We start from the raw sequence: 17,500 nt of genomic DNA, 5'->3' as shown, positions 1-17,500 counted from the left end.
GGATGATAGAAATGATTTATTTGTCACAGGAAGGAAGGCGGGAGGGGTTGGGAAGGGGGGGGGGGTGTTGTTTCGATCGGAGGATATATTGCGTTATTGTAGCTTGGTTCACGTCACTTGCAGAAGTAGTTACAAACCCTTGGACACGTGCAAGGATCAATATTCTTGGCGATTGTTGTAAAATGAGGGTAGAATGACATCAAAGGAATGGTAAAATAGCGGCTTATTCTCGAAATATTTGGTTGTTTGCGTTCTTTCAGTCTAGAGTAAGTCTGTCCTTCAGACTGAATCCTATCAACGACTGTCACCAATGTTTAATAATTGCACGAAACACGCTTGCTTTTGTCTGTTTTGACTTTCTTTGATGTCGTTGTCAATCTGCAGTAGAACCTTTAGTTCTTTTATGGACGCCCTTGACCAGTGAATATATAAATTAACGTCTTATTTGCTGAGTTGGAATGTGTTTGCTCTCTTTTTTTCTAAACTACTTTATCTATTTTCCTGGTGCAGTTAGGGCTGACCGTACTTCATGCAGCATATATTAGTTAAAGTTCATGCCTTAAAAAATGATGTTGAATTACCAAAATGCCGTAACTTTTTCACAATGAGCTCAATTTGCTCGCTTTAATATTACAGGAAAGGTACCACTTCGTCCAAAGATACACCTCGCTGCGAACCAGGACCCAGAGAGTTTACATCCCAAGATCTCCTGGGGTCATCTGAAGGGCATGAAGACGAGATCTCGTGACAGACGCCGTACCAGCGGCCAGAAGACCGACTCCAAGACAAGAGGCACCGCTGTCCAGGTCAAGAAAGAGGACCCCTCAAACCCGGCGGGAGACAGTCCTGGTGGTTCCAAGACACCGCAGGAGCTGACTGTAAGCCACGAAACTTCAGCGAAGAACCAACCAGGAACGTCGGTGACAAGTTTTACCGAGGCTAGCAACTCTCACATGCAGCCACAGTATCATCACCTAGGTCCCACCACTATGCTATCCCCAGAACCTACACATCAACATTTCATTCATTCAAGTTCACCAGTACCGCACGCGAAGATGATGGAAACAAACCAACAACCACAGCAGTGTGGAAGTGGCACAGTATCACCAACACACACCCCAGTACCTGTGTCAGCGCACGACTCACAGTATGCGGGTCAGCAAGGCAACGTGTCGCCCGTGCAACTAACAGAGCTGGTTCCATCCACAGTGTACAAGACCTACTCCCCGCCCAGCGACACCAACCACAACGTCACCACCATGTACGGCTATCACAACAACGGCTATGGGGTGTCCAACGAAGAAACGTACACTACTGAATATCACGGTAAAGCACCAGGGGTCTACTGCGCTCAACATTACCCAGACACTTACGAGGACAAAGCAAAGGCTCTCTCCAACACTGACCGTTACTCAGCCTCGCCCAACGGTTATGGTTATTACCCCAGAGATTCGCACTACCAGCTTCACAACAGTTTTACTCCTGCTGCCGGTGTGTGCAAGACGTACAACTTTCTGGCAGCAGAGAGCGGCAGCGAACACTCATCTCCAGAACTAGCCCCCTACACCCACAGCAACACCGTCACCTACACCCCTCCACTGACCACGAGTTCCACAGGGTCGCCCCAGTCTTCCCACTGCAGTCCCGCCAGCACCGGGCCCAACACAAGCAGGGAGGGTGCCCTGCCGGACACAACCAGACCAGCTCACTACGAAGAGAGTTCAGCCAACAATCACAGCCACCACTCCGCAAACAGCTCGTCAGCAGCCCCGGCCAGCAGTTACTACAGCGACGAGCAGAGCACGGAAGGGGACTCCATCCGAGAGATCCAGCAGGAGATCCTCAGGGCGGACATCGAGCGGCACATCTACGAGAACTACTCTCAGAACCTCACCGTGTACCCCTCGGACGAAGACTCTGATGCAGAGAGCGAGAACTTCAGTCCCACAAGCGGGTCATCGTCCCCCCGAAAGTCCTCGTCGGGTTCCAAGAAACGCAGACGCCGCATGCAGACCCCTGTTCAGAGGTCGGCTGCCAACCTGCGTGAGCGGAAGAGGATGTGTCATCTCAACACCGCCTTTGACAGCCTGAAAGACCGCCTGCCCAACGTCAGGAACAGGAAGAAGCTATCGAGGATCCAAACCTTGCGGGCCGCCATCTTCTACATAAGTCTTTTGTCCGAGTGTGTGCAGTCTTCGTGAAACTTGTAACTGCCGCCAAAGAACTTGTGTAACTGTCGTTGAACATGCACAGATTTCATAGACATTTCACAGAAATTCCTCATCCGTCAAGGAACTGTATTGATTGATCTTCAACATTCTTGAGCTTCCGTCACAGAACTCTTTTTGTCATTGACTTTGACAAACCGTGTGTTGTTCTTGCGCGAAAACAAACTTCAGTCACGTGACCAGAGGGCAAAGGGTGTCATTTCTCCTCGTATTTTATCTTCCTCCGGACTGTTGTTATTCCTCATTCAGTTTTGACGATGAAACGTCGTCTTCCATTGCAGCTAAGAAAATATTCAGACTGTACAAGTCAGGCAGCTGAAGTCTTTTTCTGTTGCTTCTTCGCACGCCCCCCCCCCCCCCCCCCCTACCCCATGGTGCAATATTTTTGTTATACCCAAATATTACCGTTACCACTGCTGAACATTTCTTATGACATAAAAGCTATACGATATTCGTATACTTACTTTACAGTCATGCGTAGGCATTTGAAGTTAGTTTGTCGATCTTCGCCAGTCTTCCTTGTCCGCAAAATACTATGTATCCAGTGCAATGATTTGAAAGTAAGTGTTTAAATGCATGATATGAGTGTGTTCAAAGTATTTGTCTACATTTCAAACTTCAATGGGTATACGCATTTTTGCGATTGTTTTGACTCTGTTTTATACCTCAAGAACTCTTGCTCAAATACTGCTGAACGCTTGTACTGATGCACTTTGTTTAGACGTACTCGTCAGGGGTTTTCTGCCATGTTAATATCAATAGAACTTGTATTTTGGTACTTTGCTATCTTACGTGAAACAGCCCTTCGTCTTCCATTACTTGAGTAAAAACTGTATTTAAGTTTTGTTTTCTTTGAACTCGTCTTTACTGCTGATTTAATTTTAGATTTTCTCATTGTGTCTTATGGGGTAAAACACAATAAGAATCGAACGTCAAAGATGTAAGCATTTTAATTCAAATCTGATTACTTGTCAATGTCACACACACACACACACACACACACACACACACACACACACACGGCACACACACACACACACACACACACACACGGCACACACACACACACACACACACACACACACACACATCCAAACAGACCGACACGCACACTCGCACGCACAGACAGACAGACAGAAAGACTGACAGACAGACAGAAACATGTTTAAATTCGCAAAAGGACGGCTGCAGCAATTTGCCACTGCATCTTACATCCTTCAATGCAAATCCCAAAACAAAGAGACTGCCAACGTTCCAAAATTCAGAATCAAAAAACAAGACAGGTAGGTTGTTGGAAGAAAAAATCAGCCAGATAAGTTTTGGTTATGAATTGTTTGTCTGTGCACTTAAAAGACCGTTGGGTCGATATATTTGTGAATGTATTGTTTTGTCAATAACAAACGTACGTTCCAACAACCTACATTTCTTGTTTTTTGGTCCTTCAATGCAGTTGCATTGGTTGTTCATACATATAATACTTTTATTTAAGCTAAAACTGTCTCCCAAGTTATTTCGTATTTTTCTACTCATAAGTTTGTCCAAATTTAAGAGAGAAATATGCGTCAAATGAACAGTACGCTGCTTATTTTTACATTTAGTCAAGTTTTGACTAAATGTTTTAACATAGAGGGGGAATCGAGACGAGGGTCGTGGTGTATGTGTGTGTGTGTGTGTGTGTGTGTGTGTGTGTGTGTGTGTGTGTGTGTGTGTCTGTGTGTGTCTGTGCGTGTGTGTGTGTAGAGCGATACAGACTAAACTACTGGACCGATCTTTATGAAATTTGACATGAGAGTTCCTGGGAACGGTTTTTTCATTTTTTCGATAAATATCTTTGATGACGTCATATCCGGCTTTTTGTAAGAGTTGAGGCGGCACTGTCACACCCTCATTTTTCAATCAAATTGATTGAAATTTTGGCAACGCAATCTTCGACGAAGGCCGGACTTTGGTATTGCATTTCAGCTTGGTGGGTTAAAAACTAATGAATGAGTTTGGTCATTAAAAATCGGAAACTTGTAATTAAAATTATTTTTTTATTAAACGATCCAAAAATAACTTCATCTTATTCTTCGTGATTTTTTTATCAATCAATCAATCAATGAGTCTTATATCGCGCATATTCCGTGGGTACAGTTCTAGGCGCTCTGCAGTGATGCCGTGTGAGATGAAATTTTATACGGCCAGTAGATTGCAGCCATTTCGGCGCATATTTACCTTTCACGGCCTATTATTCCAAGTCACACGGGTATAGGTAGACAATTATTAACTGTGCCTAAGCAATTTTGCCAGGAAAGACCCTTTTGTCAATCGTGGGATCTTTAACGTGCACACCCAATGTAGTGTACACGGGGGGAGGTTCGGACACCATATACATATGTTATATTTGGATTACAAACAAGCTCTGAAAATTAAAAATATGAAAATTATGATTACAATTATTTTTCCGAAATCGATTTAAAAACAATTTTATCTTATTCCTTGTAGGTCCCTGATTCCAAAAACGTATAGATATGATATGTTTCGATTAAAAACAAACTCAGTAAGCTAAAAAGAATAGACATACAGAAAAGCGTGTTATCCTGCTCAGCGCGACCACTACCGCACTATTCTGCATGGCTTGTCGATTTCTCTGCCTTTGCCACGAGCGCTGGACTGACAAAACTACGAGTATGTGGTCTTGGTGAAAAAAGCAGTGCGTTCAGTTTCATTCTGTGAGTTCGACAGCTTGACTAAATGTTGTTATTTCGCCTTGCGCGACTTGTTTTTTTTTATTGAATTGAAATATCGGGTGGTGATCATTTAAACTGATCAATAAAAACAAAAGAACAAAACATACACATGTGTTCGGATATGTTTGGGCGAGTGTGCATGGATGGCGTGTGATGGGTGTGTGTGTGTGTAAACGACCTCTTCTACCTCATCCGAAAAGAAGCTCACGTATACATCACAAACCAGTTATTTGGGTTTTTTAAACCCGACCTAAGACCAAAGTCATACCAATCCTTAGAGACCATCCACCCTACTCCAGGTGCAAAAGAAAGTCACACCACATTCATCCAGGTGGACACACACACCCAGGCTCTCCCAAACAGCTGGACACAAGCGTAATGGTTAGGCCAAAAAAAAATAGGTCTGTTTACGGTAACCCGACCGACCCTAGTTTTTAGGCCCGACCCTAATCTTTTTTTGGATCGTCTGAAAAAAAAACACCCCGCATCCAAAATAGAGCTGTTTGCGCTCAAACAGCAGACGACAGAAGGGAGGTAAGCTCAAAGTACTGTTTATAGTTATCATTGGGCAAAAACAGGGATTGATGAGAAGAAATGAACTGTGAAACATCATAGAGAGGGGAGAGAAAAAAAGAAAAAAAAATGGAAAAAAAAATGGGGGAAAAAAAAAAGCCGACCTAACGACCCTATTTTTTCACCCTATGTTACCGTAAACAGACCTATTTTTTTTTTGGGGGGGGGGGGGGGCCTTATCGCACACACGGACACACACGGTGGAACACACACCCGGCCTGACCGCGACCAATACAAACACTCCCCCTCCGGGGTTTTGTTCCGACACAAAGTGGCGGCATTTAAGCCCTGCACTTTCATCAAGCAGTGTTTCCTGCGCTGATCGGATCTTGAGAGCTTTGTCGGCTTTTGTTGGCTTGGATTGAATCAGCTGACCATTGCCGCAAAGTGAATTGAAAATCTGACGATGCGTGGTTGATAGCTTTACGGCCAACATTGTCATTCGCGGAAGTGAACTTGTAGGATTTGAATACTCAGATAATATTCCGGTAACCACTAAGAGCCATGCAGCTTCTTCCGATAGCATTTTTCTGTTAAAAGTTGTATGTGATATCTTTCTGTATCAATGATTCACTATAGCTTCTTGCGGTAGCATTTTCCGGTCAAAGCCGCTGTATGTGAAATCTGTTTGTGTTTACGGTAGGATTTGAATACTCAGATAATATTCCAGTAACGATATTCGTCGAATTATACCCCTTTTAAAGTCTTAGTTTAGCGCACAACTAAATGAAAATCTCAACATTGAACACATGAGTACACACTGATGGGAAAAAAGCGCAAACTACGTGTTAGGCAGACATGTGTGATCACCTTCAAGTGTGACATGCAAACAGCGCAGCACACGTTATGTAAAACAATCATCAGTGTTTGCAGTTTCACACGCAACAAATCAATAAACACACTATTGCGGGCTGCGCTTTGTGTGCACGTGCTGAGCGGGCCCCCAACGTACGTATTTTGATCACACAACCCGTATGCGTGTAGCTGGCTTCGTGCACTTGTTCTGAACTGTCAAGTTTTTCAGTGGGAGGCAAAAAAACTGCGCCACAGCGCCAACGTGTTGCGGGTGATTTGTTCGTTGTTTTAAAACTGTTGTGAAACTTTTAACCAAATGAGGTAATTCAACAAGAAAAACAGATTCGTGGAGGATATTTTACTAGCTGTACCACCAGTACATAGTTGTTATTGTTGTCTTTTTCTACCTTTTCATAGATTGTGTAATACGGGGTAGGGGTGTAATGAGTCGTGATCGCAGGCAAATGTGTCACTTTGACACGCTATAAAAATCGTAAATAAGCATATTTTGTAACCAGGTAAAGACATTCGTGCAGGAACTTCATCTCCCAACATGATAATGTAATAAGATTTATCCGCCAAATAGTTATAAATTACAAAAGTAAACATAGTTTAGTAACATAGTCTTACAGTGGGTTGTTTGGGAAAAACTCGTGCACCGGAATCGACACAAGCAATTTTCTTTTAACCGTGTTTTGTTTGTTACTTCTTCTTCTTCTTCTTTGTTCATGGGCTTAGACTCCCACGTTCACTCGTGTTTTTAGCACGAGTGGATGATTTACGTGTATGACCGTTTTTACCCCGCCATTCAGGCAGCATACGCCGATTTCGGGGGAGGCATGCTGGGTATTTTCGTGTTTCTATAACCCACCGAACTCTGACATAGATTACAGGATCTTTTCCGTGCGCATTTGGTCTTGTGCTTGCGTGTACACACGAAGGGGTAAAAAAAAATTAAACAATAAAATGTTAGCTTAGTGATTCGTTTGAAAGTAAGAAAAATTTCAAACGCATACGCCCCCGCCCCCGTCCCCTCCACACACACATACCCGCGATTACACATACAAACGCACACTAACACATAAACACACACACGCGCGCGCAAATAAGCAAATTAATATTCCAGTGGTATAAGATGAAATTGAGATGAATTGTAATGTTCTCGGTGTCAGCAGTGGCCAATGAGGAAAATGTTCTGTTCATACGCTATCAACAATTTGTGGTGCAAATAAGCATACACATATAAAACAAGTCAATTGTTTGTTTGTTTTTGTTTCTAAATGTGGAAATGTGTGACGATTGGCGATTCTTCTTTCTTTCACTAATGATTTTGCTGAACCGACAATTAGCAACTTAATTTTCTCCAACAGCCCACATGTACATCCCAGCACAGCGCCACACACACACACACACACACCTGCACGGCAAATGTTTGGACAGGTAATGACATGGTTCTGCTTCAGTGCACGTGCACACAACCCTGTCTGACAACGCCCCACTGATTCTGTACCACCCCCCCCTCTCCAACCTCCGAACACCGGGTTCTGTCTAACATTTACACCATCCCCGGCCCTCCCCCATCCCCACAATAATTGTCTCTCTTGTTGTGTCGCTCTGCTTTGCCGAGACTAGTCAGTGCTGTCTCGGTCGACGGGTTTTGGCCATTCAGGACTCAAGGCTGGGCGAAGACACCCAGTGTGTACAGGTTTTTTTTAATCTTTTTAATGATTGTCTGAACGACTGAATATTTCGTCTTGAATATCGCTTTCAACGACTTGTTTCATGCCCTACACAATATTTCCCCTTTTGTGTCTTGGGTTGTCCCGCCTCAATTTCATGCTCTGCACAGTTCTTTCCCTTTTCCTATTGTGTGCCTCGGGTTGTCTGCCTCCTTTTTCGAGCTCCACAGAGTGTGTCGTCCCCTTCCATTTTGTGCCATAGGATGTCTCGCCTCCGCCGCAGCTCAACTCATTTCCCGTATTTGAATGAAAGCTGTGATGAGCCGCGATACAAATCTTAAATAGAGGCGGATGCGGTCTTTGTTAGCCTGGTTCGCTCCATTTGTCTCGGTGTCCGGGTGGCATTTCCTCTACACCGACCACTTGATTTACTGACGGCCCTTCAGCGACTCAACTTGTTTCTACTATTGAGTCTGCAGCCGGATCCTGGTATCTCATTTAGCTCAACAAAATAATGCTATCAACATGTACCTTCGTCCCGCTTCCTCATTTACTAAACTCGTCTGTTGAACGTTCTATCCCCTTGGAGTGCCAAAGGTATCGGACATAATTCTTTTTTTCTTTTTTTTTACACTGAAGGAAGTTGCTATGAAAAGGATACAATGGGTGGACTGAATCAAGTTATTATTCTGACGCGATTTTCTTAGTGTTTTGTTATTAGTTCAAGTGCAAACTTTCTGTAAAACTCACTGGCACACTGCGACATGAGGGGAAATAACGAGAAAATGATTTCCAAACAAACCGCGGAACAGACTAAAAGACTTCAATGATTGCCGAACGTAAACAACAAAAAAAACCCACTGAAATGTGGCTGAAATATTGAATCCTATTTTCTTTCGGATATTCAGGGCATTTCCGTGTAATTTTCCATGTACGTGGGTGCATGTATGAGTGTATGTGTGTGTGTGCGCGCGCGCGCACGCGTGTGTGTATGTGTGTGTGTGTGTGTTTGTGTGTGTGTGTGTGTGTGGTTGTGTGTGTGTGTGTGGTTGTGGGTGTGTGTGTGTGTTTGTGTGTGTGTGTATGATGTGTGGGGTTGTGTGTGTGTGTGTGTGTGAGGTACTGAGTCATATTTTAGCTTTTATCTGCCCATACCCGGATCATCCCACACGCTCACGCTCACACACACACACACACACACACATCTCCCTTCTCATGAACACCCTGTAAAACCGTGGCCAAATCAACCAGTCAAACATTGTATCCTGTTTTCTGTTCGTTTTGCACCGGCAGGACACTGCGTGGGGATATCAGCAGGTGAAACAGCAATAAAGTGGCACAGCTTTCATCACGACTCCGATGACAAAACACGATAAGACGTGTAACTAATTGCCCCCACTAGCAATGACGTTGATGATATAGCGATGTAGTTGGGTGCTATATGTAGTTGATAAAGAGATACAGCTGTGTGTTATTTCATAGTGATGTATCATAGTCTGTGTGCCAAATAAAGGCACACTGCTTTTCGTGTAAACCGCTAGGCTTTTACATAGGACAAGACCACCCCTTAACTTGAACACAGAACCACAGCCTCACTGTTTCTGTGCAGAGTGGGAATTTTACAAATAAATAATTGTCTAAATGGACAATAGTGACATTCTGCTAAATTCATTCATCTAAACATTTATGATTTTGGGTATATGTCCAAGTGGAGGGATGGCCTTTGCCCATGTAAAAGTCCGGGTATATCTGAGTTAGTGAGCCGAACTGTTTTTGCAGAAAGGACTAGGATTTTAATAACGTGATGTAGCCTCATCACTATTGATAGATGTTGTGATACGATCACTGTGATAACTGGCATCAAATTGTCAGTTGTTTATTTTGGGGGGCGGTTAATTTGGGATCTCGTGTACTCAGCGAGGCGTAATATATTCTACCCCTTATTGCATGGTTTTTGAGTACACAAAGGCACAAGGAAGATCTTAGCAGATTAATAGCGTAATGATATCCGAGTATTTAAACTAAAAACGCACTTCGGGTACCAGTCAAGCAATCAACATTTCTCGATAAGAATAAAACTGTTGAGAGTCTGGAAGCACAGTACCAAATATTACTTTTTACAGTGTTCATATATCATATGTTTTTTCTTTCTGCGTAGGCCTATTTGTCTTTCTAAACTATTGATCGGGCACACACGTGCCTGCTTGGAAGAGCCTTGCCGCGTGAATCACCCTACACCTGCTATGGTTTGTAATTTTACGGTAACTTACTTTAGATGCTACCGCAGGTTTGATGCTGGTGTTCATTTTACGAAGCTATAATAACGAATTTCGTTCTTCCTCTCTCTCTCTCTCTCTCTCTCTCTCTCTCTCTCTCTCTGTCTCTCTCTCTCTCTCTTTTTGTGCGTAATATCAAAAACCGCGACTATCAGTGTTTTGATCTTTTTTCTTCTTTTTGACATTTAGTCAAGTTTTGACTAAATGCTTTTACATAGACTGGGAATCGAGACGAGGGTGGTGGCATAGACTGGGAATCGAGACGAGGGTGGTGGTGTATGTGTGTGTGTGTGTGTGTGTGTGCGTGTAGAACGATTCCGAGAAAACTACTGGACTGATCTTCATGAAACTGTACATTTTTTCGATAAATATTTTTGATGACTTCATATCCGGCTTTTAGTGAAAGTTGAGGCCCACATTTTTCAACCAAATTGATTGAACTTTTTGTCAACCAATCTTCGACGACGTCCGAACTATAGATTGCATTGCAGCTTGGAAGCTTAGACATTAATTAATTAGTTTGCTCATTAAATCTGTCATTTAAATAGAATTTTCAGAAACAGATGGGAAAAAATGATTGCATTGCATTCTTCATCTTCTCCTGAATTCAAAAATATATGGATATGTCATGTTTACTCTAAAAATGTGCTCAGAAGGAAAGAAAATAGGTTAAGTAAGTACTGCGGTTGCATGCTTCACGGAGACGAACGTGAACCGCCTCGGTCTTCGGGTATGGTTAGCCGAGACTATTTGAAGGTATATTGATCTTTAAAGTTTGATAACGACTGACTAAATGTTAGTATATCGCTTTACGCGACTTGGTTTGTTTTTTTTTATTTTTTTAACTTAGTCTATATATTTCCATGTTTGAAATGAAAAAGGATAAACTTAATGTGATCAGTACTTCAAACACAGTCTCGATGCATCTTTTTTTTCTGCACGCTTGCTTATTTTGTTTTCATTATTTGTCTTCTTATTTGTTGGTGACTTTAAATGACACAGATAAGCTATTCTTAGTTACTCTTGGACTTATCTGGTACCGCGAAGGAACAAAAACGTGATAAAAAGCCACAATAAAAAGAGGTATACACATGCATGGCATAGATTCTAAATTAAGTCACGCTGACTTGGTATTACTGAAGAAAAGCCCCATAATTTACATGCAAGACAGAATGTCCAAACTTTCTACACTGATAAGATTTGACCTATTATACTGAGTCTCGGAATTGAAAACAATTGGCACAGAAACATAAATACATCTTACATCCAGCCAATGTCTAGAATGAAGGTAAGATATCTGATTTTTGTCTTCTGTATTTGTGTTTGTTTGTTTGTTAGCTTAGTGAAACATTCAAAGATATAAGTCTGGGGCATTGTTATTTTGTATATGTACATTTATTAACTGTACTTTATAATCCCAATGCTGGGAAATTCTGGTCGCTTCCTCCCACTGGAAAGCTAGCAGCAACAAGAGTCGCGCTACCCAGGTGTGTGTGTTACGGAGGGTTTTTCGTGTAATTGTCTGTGTGTATTTATGCTCCTATCAGAAAAATGCGTGTGCTACTCTGTTTACAAACTCCCGTCTCACACACACACACAACACTCAAACAAGGCACAAAGACTGAACACAATTTCTGCCCTTTAATTTTGCCCTCGTACCTATATTCAAGCAATCACAAGTATTCACCAGTAATCACAACAAAATATAAATATAATATCTCACATCCACTCAAAAGACTCTTTCATTCAACACAACATATTATTAGCTTGAGTAGGATGAAATGAAAGCCTATTCCTCGATGACGTCGTCCTTGTTGACTCTCAGTTCAATGTTCACACATACTTAACTAATTACTTCACGTGTCAACTCACAGTTCAGTGGCCGCACACAATATTCTGGATTCGCCCAATCCTTTTCTACACAACTTAGCTGGTTACCTCACTTGTCAACTCACAGTTCAGTGGTTACAAGTTATTCTGGATTCGCACAATCCTTTTCTACACACACAGTGCAGTTCTATGGGTGCGCACACTCTCCTAGGTCGCACAATTCTGTTTACTCACGAATCAGCGGGTCCGACACTTGCACCATATCACACCCATGACATGTCGACATTCATGGTGATATGGGGTGGGGTTCCACCGGATACAAGTTCTCCCGCGCTGCTTTACAACCCTGCGCCGTCTCTACTCGTCCTGGCAGCAAGGAGGGGACGCTCTTCTTCTCATCTCGTCTACCCTTCGGTCGAGCGCGTCCTGCTCCCACCGGGATGCTGTGTAGAAAGTTTATGCTACCGTAAGTTTCAATTCTTAGATAAACTTCTCCACATAATAATACTTCCATTCTTTCTCAATATTATTCAATTATCCGTCAACTAACTTATGCTGTTATATTATTTACATCAGCTCATTTACAAGTAACTTCATTACAAAAGAACATACAACACTCCTTTTCAAAAATGGCTGACAACAGCTCACGCTTTCCAACCCATTTCACAACATGACTCTCACAGTCATTTCACAAGTTAAGGTTACTGAACAAAAATACAATTCAATAAATACCTGTATTCACAGCATTTGAATCATACTCGGATTCATTCCACAGGAGTCACTAAACAATTGACTCACTGCTCCTTGAGAAACATCTTACAACAGTGTAGAGTAAACACACCCTCTCCCGAGAGCGACCTGAGATGTTCTACCGACTATCAAATATGGCCACTCAAGTTTGTCATATTTTAGTCATCTTCTCTCTCATTGGTCAATTCTAACACAAAGTAACCAATGACAATACAGTTCACAAAAATCAGCTCACTATTTCAACAGGTGACACTACGATCACGCAGTCAGCTCATGCTAACTAAAAGTATGGCAAGCTAAACTGTACACATTTGTTCAACATTAACTTAGACTAAATTATGTACAAATCCATTTGTCACATTACCCCCTCCTCCCAGAAAAAAATGACCGACCGAGGTTATTTTTTCTTTTGGATAACAGTTGAATGAGGGTACCTGTAATACAATTTCCATATCGCATTCCACTACGGAACAAACTGGTCGTGATGTGATCGTGACATACCATTTCAATAACTGTCCAATCTGACTTGCTGTCACAAAAAAATAAAAGAAGTTCATGCTGGAAACTTCTTGAAGCGTCAGCAAAAACTGTGTGTATGTGTGTGTGTGTGTGTGTTTGTGTGTGTTTGTGTGTGTGTGTGTGTGTGTGTGTGTGTGTGTGTGGTTGTGTGTGTGCGTGTGCGTGCGTGCGTGCGTGCGTACGTGTGTGTGTGTGTATGTTTGTGTGTGTGTGTGTGTGTGTGTGTGTGTGTGTTGTACAACACGTACTACAAACAATAGCTGTTTTCATAACAAAGTCTACGAACTAGCTTTGTTGATTTTCGATGCTTTGACGTGAATCATGTCCAGTGATAGTTAAAGGTGTACTATTAAAGGAGTCATTTTAAGAAAATGTTCGGGCACACTTAAGACCAAGTACGTACGGATTAGATCCTGCAACCATGTCAGAGTTCGGTGGGTTGTGGAAATACGAAAATACAAAGCATGCATTCCCTGGCTACCTAAATGGCGGAGGGAAGCGGTCATATGCTTTAAAACCAACTCAGAACACACGAATGCAACATTGGCGTGTCAGCCCATGACCGCAGAAGAAGAAGAAGGACTTTAACAAGTTCAGGGGACATTCGCTGTGCTTAATGTGTATGCTTCCTCCATGATTTGCTCGAAAATGCTCCATAACGATGCTAGTTAATTTAATTAATTGTAATCCGCGAGCGGTTTTCTTCATAAAACTCTTCAGTGTTAAGATTTACGAGTTCCGTTCGTCTTTAAAAGCTTCAATGTGGAAACGCTTGTGCCGTATTTTAAATCCGGAAATGAATCCAAAACAAACACAAACAAAAAATAAAAACGCTTTACTCCACAGCAGTCTACAATTTTTCTGGGAGTTGCGACACTTCTGCTGGCCGCCACCCGCCGTGTTGATGCGGCTCAGTGCGCATGCGCGACGCAAGCGCTGAACGTGCGGAGCGGAGCGGGAACGAACCATGGCGTCCTTCACCTCATGGCACCAGGAGAGTGCCTGACGTACCACGGAGACTCCACGGCTGCTGGGGGCTACACCTGGTACCACCTGGACTACCAGGGCAAGGTGAGCTGCAACACTCTTTCCTTTTCCCTCCACTTTGCTGCCTAGAGAAAAATAACCAGCCCAATGACTAGAACCAACCAACAATGTCATAGAAACGATGGGAAGAGTTGGAACAAGACGTGAGAGATGAGTCCAGAGATGAGAGAAGATGCAGGAGTGGCGAGGCTGAACAGAGATGGAAGAGGTTGGCTGAGGATAAAAAAGGAAAAGATGGGAGGTTGATTACTTGTTAATGGTATCAGTTCCTTTCAGCTACAGTCGTCAGCCGAGGCCGCATTGATATTATTGTCTGTTCCTTGAAACAAATTCCTTCAAAGTCGGTACTTTAAATAAATCTTGATCTCTTCCACAAAGTGAAAGATCTTGTCCGGGGAACACACAGGCAGAACTCACGAGGAGCAACGTCAAGCTGTGAATACGTACGTGTGTGAAACACGAATGAGTGCACGAGTGCCCTTATGTTTTACTTAGTAGCTAGAGTACACACACAACTGACTGTTACGTCCTTGCATGAAGCAACATTTTATGTCATATTGAATATCTAAGGAAGAACTCAAAGGGAAATGAAACAGGGAAAACATACAGACACTGGACAAAGATGACAAGGGCAAAATGTGACAAAAATGAACTAAATTAATCCGTTTGGTTGGTATTACCGTTTCAGAGTGGTTGGGCAGCCTCCAACTGGCTTAGCGTCAGAGCTTGCGGTGGTGAGTAATGTTTGTATATTAAATGTGCGTGATTCTGTGCATGTATCTGTTATATCTGTGTGGGGTCAGAGATCAGCGTATTTGGCGGATAGGTTGGATCTTTCGTATAATGCCCTCACGACCGTGAAGGCAGAAGGGGTCTAAGTCGATCGAAAGTGGGTGCAATACTGCTCAATCTCGCGCCAAGCGCGTGACTCACCTCATCGTTGTTTCTCTTTGTAGACACCCAAAATGCACTTCGGCAGGAGGACTTGGTGGATACTCTCGGTTATTCAATAAAAAAATTGCAACACTGAATTGAATCTCTTTGAAAAACGAAAACAAAAGATGGAAAAAGATCACATTTTACCAGTGTGGCTAAGCATTACGTGACTTTCAGCGAGATCAGTGAAACACTACAGGAAAAACGTCTACAGGAAGTGCAGCTACAGGGAATGCACCCACTCTTGGTCGACTAAATTAGACCCCTTCTGCACATCGTCTCATCGACATGTACAGAGGTTACCTATTCCACGATCATGCTGGCTTCTCAGTATGACATTTTAAACCACAATGCAGAAGAGCTACAGTAAAGTCCGTCTATTTGTTTAATGCCTGAGTTGCAAAGAAAGTGTTTGTGGTCTTATTCTGACAAAATTCCAAAACTAAACGCCATGACAACCACTGACTACGTGCCATGCTATATTTTGCCCACCTCAGGGTCACACATGCATCTGCCTTCGGCAGTGCCTTATAGGATAAAATGTTTTTTTCTAGTTTCTTAGGCTGCTTGACGCACTAGCCAAACTGCGTAACTGCCTCATTAATAATAATAATAATAATAATAATAATAATAATAACGGGCATTTATAAAGCGCCTTATCAGAAGTTCTAAGCGCGTGACAACAATACATGTATACAAAAATCATACAATCACTGTCAGATTCAAACAACACATCATGCACATCTCACATCCCCAGACTCTATACTAAGGAACTATCCGTAATGTTGTTGGAACAAGTGAGTTTTCAAATTGGACTTAAAAGATGAAATGGATGGAGAGTGACGTAATTGAAAGGGGAGTGAATTCCATAACTGAGGTCCATAATACGAAAACGTGCGGAAGCCATGAGCCTTACGTTTAAAGCGACCTTGACGGAGAAGTCGAGCATCATCAGAAGAACGAAGGGTGCGAGAGGGAGTGTAGAGGGAGACCAGTTCAGAAAGATAGGCAGGTGCCGATTCAGAGATGATATTGTAGCAGAAGCAGGCAGCTTTATACCTAATACGTTCAGATACAGGAAGCCAGTGAAGTTCTTTCATGAGAGGAGTGCAGGGTTGTCGATGCTGTGCTCTGAAAATGAGACGTGCAGCAGAGTGTTGTACTTTTTGCAAGGGTTGGAGAGTGGAGTCAGGGCAGCCTATGAGAAGGGAGTTGCAGTAATCTAATCTGGACAGAATGCAGGATGTAACGAGAGTTTTAGTGGCATCAACAGTGAGAAATTTTCTTATGGAACCTATTCTTCTGATCTCAAAGTAACAAGTAAGAAGGTATAACTAGTCTATAGGACAGCTCACTGCATGCCTGGTGGTATTCTTATTGCCATAGACGGCCTACGCACAGCAGAAACAAATATGGACTGAAATGTTACTTTTGCATCACTTTCCCACATGCATCTTCTCAGGTGTTTCAAGCAGTGGCGTCCAGTTGCCCGGGTGCCCGAAGATCATCACGAGGGCGGAGTGGGGTGCCCGAGCCCCCAGCCACGCTTTCGGGAATATGCCCGCCACCCCCATCTACGTGTTCATCCACCACGGCACAGGGGGCGAATGTTTCGACAAGGCCAGCTGTATCCAGAAGGTCAAAGCCTACCAGAACTACCACATGGATGGACATGGTAAGGAAGCGGGTTATTATGAGAAGGACGATTGTGTTCGATTATAGAATAGATCAATCTTGCAAGTGCTAAACATGTCAAAACTGAGTGTCTTGTCAATTCAGAGGTCAGATTACTAGCAATCTGAACCTATACTAGGGAATGTTGAATAACTTTGTCAAAAGGGGTTGTGCATCGCACAGAGAGTCAACAACGAAAAAACTCAGACATTTTTAAATTTATACCCGATGTCTCAAGAAATGTGAATCTTAATAAATCACTTTCAAATCTAAAATTTTTGTTTGAAAATCGAAACAGATTTCGATCTTTATTTGATAATGTTGCAAGTCTAAGGTGCAATGCTATGATTTGTATCCCACTGCGTGGTTTTGCGCTCTCTGCAGGCTGGCCCGACATCGGCTACAACTTCGTGGTGGGAGAGGACGGGAATGCTTATGAAGCCAGAGGCTGGGAGAAACTCGGA

The 17,500-nt window shown here is 42.8% G+C and overlaps 2 protein-coding genes across 4 annotated transcripts in view; both read left to right on the top strand.

Annotated features, from left to right (window-relative positions):
• Positions 1 to 5,063, top strand: part of LOC138982374 (protein atonal-like) — a 13,357-nt gene extending 8,294 nt beyond the window's left edge. The window contains exon 2 of the mRNA XM_070355634.1: positions 637 to 5,063. Coding sequence (XP_070211735.1) covers positions 729 to 2,201 — 1,473 coding nt within the window. The 5' untranslated portion in view covers positions 637 to 728 and the 3' untranslated portion in view covers positions 2,202 to 5,063. The remainder of the gene's footprint in view (positions 1 to 636) is intronic.
• A 5,064-nt stretch (positions 5,064 to 10,127) lies between these two features.
• LOC138982375 (peptidoglycan-recognition protein SC2-like) overlaps positions 10,128 to 17,500 on the top strand; it is an 8,296-nt gene continuing 923 nt past the window's right edge. Inside the window, exons 1-5 of one of the 3 annotated variants that reach the window (XM_070355637.1) lie at positions 10,128 to 10,250; positions 14,226 to 14,450; positions 15,115 to 15,160; positions 16,825 to 17,037; positions 17,421 to 17,500. The exon at positions 17,421 to 17,500 is cut by the window's right edge and continues 34 nt beyond it. In XM_070355637.1, coding sequence (XP_070211738.1) covers positions 10,248 to 10,250; positions 14,226 to 14,450; positions 15,115 to 15,160; positions 16,825 to 17,037; positions 17,421 to 17,500 — 567 coding nt within the window. In that variant the 5' untranslated portion in view covers positions 10,128 to 10,247. Of the gene's footprint in view, positions 10,251 to 11,444; positions 11,569 to 14,225; positions 14,451 to 15,114; positions 15,161 to 16,824; positions 17,038 to 17,420 lie in introns of those variants that run through there. The other 2 variants (XM_070355636.1, XM_070355635.1) reach the window with 2 other exon arrangements.

Source organism: Littorina saxatilis, linkage group LG12 (assembly GCF_037325665.1).
Source record: "Littorina saxatilis isolate snail1 linkage group LG12, US_GU_Lsax_2.0, whole genome shotgun sequence".
NCBI classification, from domain to species: Eukaryota; Metazoa; Mollusca; class Gastropoda; order Littorinimorpha; family Littorinidae; genus Littorina; species Littorina saxatilis.
Note: the sequence above shows the minus strand (reverse complement) of the source record. Positions and strands in the feature narration are given on the sequence as shown.